Source organism: Melanerpes formicivorus, unplaced genomic scaffold (genome assembly GCF_026170545.1).
Source record: "Melanerpes formicivorus ecotype bairdi unplaced genomic scaffold, bMelFor1.0.p_v2 SCAF_76, whole genome shotgun sequence".
In the NCBI taxonomy this organism is placed as follows: domain Eukaryota; kingdom Metazoa; phylum Chordata; class Aves; order Piciformes; family Picidae; genus Melanerpes; species Melanerpes formicivorus.
This window is the reverse complement of record NW_027142428.1, coordinates 714,890-722,532: the sequence shown is the minus strand read 5'-3', so window position 1 is coordinate 722,532 and position 7,643 is coordinate 714,890. Positions and strand designations below refer to the sequence as shown.

At 47.2% G+C, this 7,643-nt stretch overlaps 1 protein-coding gene across 1 annotated transcript; it reads left to right on the top strand.

The window, feature by feature from the left end:
- Positions 1-2,281: 2,281 nt before the first annotated feature.
- Positions 2,282-6,672, top strand: RPL35A (ribosomal protein L35a). The gene is made up of 5 exons (XM_068163921.1): positions 2,282-2,344; positions 2,761-2,803; positions 3,819-3,971; positions 5,646-5,790; positions 6,614-6,672. Exons 2-5 carry the CDS (start codon positions 2,793-2,795, stop codon positions 6,635-6,637), a joined length of 333 nt encoding a protein of 110 aa, XP_068020022.1. The 5' UTR covers positions 2,282-2,344; positions 2,761-2,792; the 3' UTR covers positions 6,638-6,672.
- The last annotated feature ends 971 nt before the right edge of the window (positions 6,673-7,643 follow it).

Below are 7,643 nucleotides of genomic sequence, written 5' to 3'. Positions count from 1 at the left end.
AGCTGACATTCTTTCCCTGCTGATCTAAAGGGAAAGAAAAACATATCAAGAAATGATTTTTAAAACAACTGTGCAAAGGTTTTGGCTTCCTGTTCTTTTGGGGATTGCAACTCCCTCAGCTGTGTGAGAGTTCTGGATGCACATTTCTCCCATCCTGATGCCTCATAAATGAAAATGCCTTCAAAGACAGCATTTCCCCCCCCCCCAGCATTCCTTTTAGTCAATTAAGGAGATACCAATAAATTCCAGTGAGAAAATTCAAAGCTGTGGTCATGTCTCCTTCAGCTGTTTTGCAAATCATCAGCAAAGAGAGATTCTGCATATCCACAGTAGCAGGGGCTGGGCCATAAACACCTTAGTTTTTACCAAAAAAAAAGTGTCTCTTAGGCAAGCAAAATAGTTGTGGTCTTATAAAACTCTGCCTACCGCTACAAATGTTAGAACACAAGTTGCTCATTTAAAAAAGAGAAGAGGAAAAGGGAAAGGGAGAGGGAAAGGGAAAAGGAGAGGGAAAGGGAAAGGGAAAGGGACCTTAAAAAGCTGAAGTAGTCTTGATTTTGGCTTAGAGACACAATTTAGGTTTCATCCTGACTGCAAAAAGAGTTTCTGCTCCTGCTCTCTGAAGCTGTATTGATGAGAACCTGGGAGAACCAAATGCAGGAATGAATGATGTGGTGCCATATTTAGCTTTATAGTCCATATGGGACTAAATATAAGAAACTACAAGATTTAAGGAGCACTTACTGGCTGTGGCATCTCTACTGCTGGAAAACAGAGTGTTCCAACAGATAGTTTATTCGCCTCAAAGGAGGGATTGTGTCCTTTCTCTTAGCAAAAGTTCCTAGCATGCATTTGGTAGTGTTAACTGGGTAGATTACTGAGTGTCGCTTTTCTTTCTACTTCTTAAAGCAGAAGCCAACAGAATCATTTGCAAAATCCCATCCCTTCCCTGCTCCTACTTCCTACAATTTCATCTCTCTGAGAAAAACCTCTGTTTATACAGGCTTAAGAGGCATTGTGTGTTTCTACCCAGTGGAGTACAGACAGATTTAATTCTCCTCTTGGACCTGGTCAGGATCTATTTCCTCATTCCAGATTCAAGCTCTCCAAGCACAGCTGGTGACAAGACGACAGTAGACTTTGCTCCTAAGCTCCAGTTTTTCATAAAAGCAGTCTGAGCACACATTCAAATACAGCTTAAGACACAGGAACAGTTACAGAGAGAGTCCAGACAGATAAGACACATTTCATACTGGAGTAAGTTCCTAAATCACTTAAAGGGCTCTGAAAATGCACCTGGATTTCTGACTATATGGGGAAGTGACAGAAACCCAGGGGTGATGGTTTAAAACTAAAAGGAGAAATTTAGACTAGAAAAGGGAGACATTTTTAACAATGAGGGTGTTGACACACTAACAGAGGTTGCACAGGGAGTAAGTAGAAGCCCTTCCATGGAAACACTCAAGGTCAGATTGGATGGGGCTATGTTGTAGTTGAAGACCTCACTGCAGGCAGCTGGACACCTTTAAAGATGCCTTTAAATGTCCCTTTCAACCCAAAGCATTCCACGATTCTGTGATTCTATAGATCAGGAGCAAATGACCCTGATTTTTGAAAATGGGTAAGCAAACGAATACTTTTGCTATTCATATGTAAGAAAACACGGGGATGTGAAACTTCATTACAGGAATCTGAGCACGGAAATTCATGTTTTCTCTCACCGAGGCGACACCGGGAGCAACATAAAATTTGAGAGGATGAAGTAGTTCAAGGGGAGAAAGGAGGCGGACAGGCAGGTCCCGGAAAGCGGCCATCAGAAGAGAGCCCCCGAGCTCTGGCCACCCCCGAAGCACCGAGCGCTGCCCTTCACCTCCTCGCTGCCAACTCTCAGCGCTCCTCGGCTCGTTCCACCGCCGCAGCCTGCTCTCGACGCCGGGCTGCGTCCCCGCCCGCCCTGCCACGCTTCCCCTCAACCTCCGTGCGGGGCCAGTGGTACCTGCCTGAGCAACCCCTATCCACCCGCCCAGCCGCTGCCGATGGCTGGCCCCAGCGCTCACCGGACGCGGCGGCGCTCGTCTCCATGGCAACCACCACGCTCCGGGGGCCTCGCGGGGCTTCCCTGTGGGCTGCCTGCACCTGTGCTCGCCAGGCGGGGGAAAAAGGGGACGCTGGATATGGGTGGGAAGACGGTGCTGGGGGACAGTGTGCCCACCCTGCCGGTCGCGTATGGGCTTCACCCACTCGGGCAGTACTGCCGCCGCCGGCGGGTCCTTCCTGACCCATATCCCGGCAGGCAGCGCGGCTGCTCTCCCTTTCGCCGCCATCTTGGTTCGCAGCCGTGGGGGTGAGCTGGGGAGCGGCACCGCGGGCTGAGGGGTGGGATGAACTTGTCCCTGCCATGGGACCGTCGGCGGGTGCGGGGCTCCTGGGACGTTGCGGCTGGCGCCGTATGGAGTGGGTAGAGGGCAGGATGGCACCGATGTGCGGCAGATGATCTAGGCCTCGGGTTGCAGCCGTAGCTGAAGGGCCAGTGAGGCGCCTGGAGTGTCCCGTTCAGTGGGGGAGCGGCGGGGGTCCCCTTGCCTTCTTCATGAGGCGGGGCCCGGCCTGGGGAGGCTGGTGGTCCTCGTGGCCATGGTCTGTGTGGCTCCCGGCTGGCAGAATGCTCTGGCCTCAGCACCGGGTTTGGGGCAGCTCCCGCTCGCTTGGCTTGACGGAGCAGCGGGGCTGGGAGGCTTACGGCTTCTGTGTTCTTTGTAGGCCTGCTGGGACCAGGGCTTCAGGAGGACACCATGACCGGGAGGTGAGTGACTTGCCCTGAGATGGCTCTCGGCTCGCTGTTAACTGCTTTTGACAAGTCATACTGCATGTGTGCTTGCGGCTGGTATCGTTTTCTAGGACAGCTCCCCTGCCCGGTATCCTGCTGGGCCCACTGATAAATGCCCACTTGTGTCTCTTTTTTTCTGAAGTTTCTGCCTTGAGCTGCTTTTAGCTGTTAATAGTGTGCCATGATTTCCCTAGCCTGTTATTGGATGTGGGATATTAACGGTGGTTTTGTTAGCACAGTGTTTGTGAACCTTCAGTGTACGGTGAAGGCTTTGATATACTGCTTTCTTAAGTAAGGGAAATACTGTGCCATCGAGTTCTTAATGGATATAGGAATTTATTTATTAATCACAGCTTTTAATATTTATTTGTAGTGTTTATTTTCTATTATCTGTATGTAAGGTAGAACTGCATAGCTTAATGCTATATTATAGGACGGTGGCTGGATATGGTTGGAGATGCTCATGATGTGGACACTCATGATATAGAGAATAAGCCTTGTAATTGTTTAGCTTGTGTAGTACAGACATGTTTTCATCATGAAGAATTGTGGAGTTTGTGTAATGTCACTTACCTGCTACATGGGGGGGGTCCTGTCTCTGGCTGTCCCAGCGAACCACAGTTCATATCCTCACCAGGAGCAGCTACTGCAACCCAGGAAGCTCAGCTCCTGTGGTGTATCCATAAACAATAATGTTTGCTCATCAGAGTGTGATCAGACATACAAAAAGTAGCGTTGAAGCACCTTGGATTTAGTATGAACCCTGTGGTACCAGAATCTAACAAGCAGAGTTCCCATGAATAGTTCCTGTCCCTGTTACTTAACTTCTGTCTGTTGATTGAATGTAAGAATTTGGAGGAGTTTGTAAGAGTGAAAGCAGTGGGGTTTTCCTCAGCTAAATTTCTGCTGGTGCTGGAGCAGCACATGGTTTATTTTCACATTTGATTATCTGGAGTGAACTACACTTTGTAAACGTTCTCAATGTCTTTAGGCTGTGGTGCAAGGCCACTTTTGCTGGCTACAAACGTGGCCTCCGAAACCAGCGGGAGCACACTGCCCTTCTGAAAATCGAAGGTGTCTATGCCCGTCAGGAGACAGACTTCTATTTGGGCAAGAGGTGTGCCTATGTATACAAAGCTAAAAAGTAAGTCACTTTCTCTTGTTTCACTAAGTTAACAAATTCCTGTTTCAGCTTTTGTGAATAGAATAGAATGAAATAGAATAAACCAGGTTGGAAGAGACCATCACGTCCAACCTATCATCCAACACCACCTAATCAACTAAACCATGCAACCAAGCACCCTGTCAAGTCTCCTCCTGAACACCTCCAGTGACGGCGACTCCACCACCTCCCCGGGCAGTCCATTCCAATGGGCAATCACTCTCTCTGTGTAAAACTTCCTCCTGACCTCCAGCCTGAACTTCCCCTGGTGCAGCCTGAGACTGTGTCCTCGTGTTCTGGTACTGGCTGCCTGGGAGAAGAGACCAACCTCTGCCTGTCTACAACTCCCTTTCAGGTAGTTGTAGGCAGCAATAAGGTCTCCCATGAACCTCCTCCAGGCTAAGCAAGCCCAGCTCCCTCAGTCTCTCCTCATAGGGCTTGTGTTCCAAACCCCTCACCAACTTTGTTGCCCTTCTCTGGACATGCTCCAGCAAGTCAACATCCTTCCTAAACTGAGGGGCCCAGAACTGGACACAGGACTCAAGGTGTGGTCTAACCAGTGCAGTGTACAGGGGCAGAATGACCTCCTTGCTCCTGCTGGCCATGCTGTTTGATGCAGGCCAGGATGCCATTGGCCCTCCTGGCCGCCTGGGCACACTGCAGGCTCATGTTTAGCCTACCATCAACCAGCACCCCCAGGTCCCTCTCTGGTCTGTTCATTGAGCTTGTGTTGGATCAAAAGTGAATTGGTCTCAATTTAACAGTAGAATGTCCATGGAAAACTCTCTAAACAAGTTTCCTGTGTGGGTTTTATTTTTAAAGTCTTTGGTTATTTTTGCTGTAGGTGATCTATGTGTTCTTAATTCATAGTGTTATGCAAAATAATCACTTGCTGATATAAGTGATGCCTTCAGACAGACAAAAACTGAAGGTGGGTTAATGGAGTAAACTGGAGTGGGGTGAATTTGTTTTTGAGTACTGTGGGCTACTGAGTTACTCCAAGGGCAGAATTACTTTGTGAGGCCTGGAGAATTTTGTGTCCTCGCTGCTGTGTGTGCATGTCAAAGCACTGTCACCTCACTGTACTGGCAGTGCTGGAGGCCTTAGGAGCAGTTACTCTGTTCCACTTTCTTTGAGTGGAGTTGTTACGAACTCAGATAGAGGGGTTTGGAATTGCTTGATACTGATCAGGTTGTTAACTTGACCATCATCATGTCCAAGACAGCTTACGGATTTTCTAATGTGATTTTTTTTTGCAGACTATCCCAGTGGCTTGAGTTTCTTTGGTGTGTCTAGAGAAGTGTTACAATAAGATGTTGCATTTTCTCTGGAGTTGATGAGTTTAATTACATTAGCATTGGTGTATTCCAAATTCTTAAGCTTTATAACTTGCTAATAGTTCTCCAGTGGAGCTTCAGATAAGTTATAAGCTGCAATACTTACTGTTTGTGTAGGGTAAGGAGGGTACAGTGAAAATCCCAGGCCTAGCAAATTTCACAGGTAATTAAAAGTGAAAGGTGGTCTCATTAAAGATGGCTGTGGAATAAACTTATTAAATGAGTGCCTTAAAGAGACTGCATCGTCTGCTCCCTCCCTACTCAGTCCAGTATGGAGGCTCGTCTGGTGTGCTCAGCAGCTCTCTTCCTCTTTCCTCAGCAACACTGTAACCCCTGGCGGCAAGCCCAACAGGACACGAGTGATCTGGGGGAAGGTCACCCGCGCCCACGGGAACAGTGGCATGGTTCGTGCTAAGTTCCGCTCCAACCTTCCTGCCAAGGCCATTGGACACAGAATCCGGGTGGTAAGTGGATTTATTTTAGCAACAAGGTGTTCATTGGCAGGTTTTTTTCAGTGCCTTTTAATCCTGCATAATCTGAAGGAAAGCCTGAACTATGTTCTGTCGTTGTGTGTAAGACATTCTTTTTGATAAGTGCTTCTTCTGGAGCTAGGAGAGGTTTATTAGCTGGCTTCTTGTGCTGGGGGGGGTCCATCTCACTGTCAGGTTTGTGTGCTTGCTCAAGTTTTTTAGAAAGGCCCTTCAAGTTCCAGGGTTCTTCCTCAGCTCCCTTACAAAGCTATCTTGATTTGATTTTCCTGGGTCTTCTACAGCTGTTTATGTTTATACACTTCTACTTCAGGTCCTACCTAATGATAGGTTTATTTTTCTTCCTCCTACATCCCAAATGTTAATAACTGAGGGGTGGTACTGTCCTGACCTGTCTGCCAGTACCTGCTTGACAGTCAATGTTACGATCACAAGGCTTCAGTGAGACTGACTTTTTAGGTCAAAAGGAATATTGGAAGGTTTCTCCTGTGCCTTAGAAAAAGCACAGTAGGAGCAGCACAGTTAAATCCTGAAACTAGACCTGGGAGGACGCTTCCTGTCAGTAGACAGGTGGGGTGACTGCCAAGGGATTCTCCACCAGCAAAGGGCTACTTCAAGTCACTGAACTAGTTGTTAAGCTTTTCCATTCTTAAACCGTTTCTGTGTAAATGGGGAAGTTGTTTTTGTAGTCATTTGAGAGGTGGATGATTCAGATTTCAACTGCAAAATTTGTGTTTCGAAGAGTATTGTACAGTGATAAGATTTTTAACATGATCCTGTCTGTTCTTGTCTTTTGCAGATGCTGTATCCATCTAGGATCTAAATTTTTATTGGAAATAAAATGGAGAATCTGTTTAATTTTTGTGCATTTCTGTTTTTTTCATCCCTTCCACTTACTTTGTGGGACTTTTTCCATAGCATATCAGAGCTCACAGGAGAGGGGTGGAGCAGTGGCTGTAATCTAGACGATGAAATGGAGATTGGACCCTGAAGGGATTGTAGAGCAGACTGTGTTCTGAAATCAGCTGTTATAGCAACCTGTCTGTGCCTCCTGACATGGAATCTGAATGGTTTGCAGAGCCAAGCAATAAATGCTTACAACCTCATACCCTGTGCACACAAGCTTTATATAGAACATGAGAAAGAATTTCTTGCCTACCTTACAGTGGGAAGTTCCTTGTCCCTGTATCTCTCATACTTAGTGATGAGTGCTGTTGAGACAAAGCTAAATCCTAGCAGGTGTGAGTCCTAGCTCATGCCTGAAATTTTTTCTAGTAGAATCATCAAGAGTGAGACCACCTGTAGCATCTGCTCTGAAATCTGTGTAGACATTTGCATCACACGAGTCTGTAGTGCTTCAGTGTTTCATACTTGCTGGTTTCCTGGCCAGTCTTGCCAAAGCAGTGTGTAGTGTGGGATGGGGAGGATCCATACACCAGACTAGTGTGTGGGTTCCATGAGTTTATTAATGTTTGTTGAACAACAAGGTAGTGAAAAAGTAAAGATTCTTAAAATGCAAGCCTTAGGGTTTCTTAGTACATCCTTCAAGAATGCTGGGTAGTTTCAAAGGAGGTTTCAAGCAGCTGCAGGTTGGCATGGTTGCTGTTGATGTCACAGTCCCAACGTGACCTATCAATACCCTGGGCTGGTGATGCTGATTCTGTGCAGTTTTGTCATCTGGAAAGCCTCCCTGGTTAAAGCAGGTGAGTTGTTGGCTGGGTCCAGTTTCAGTGTGGGTCCCTCTCTCCCTGTGGAAGGTACTCTCTGCCTACCTCGCCTTGCTGCCATCTGAGTTGGAAGCTTGCATCCTCTCCTCCTATTGGCTGGTG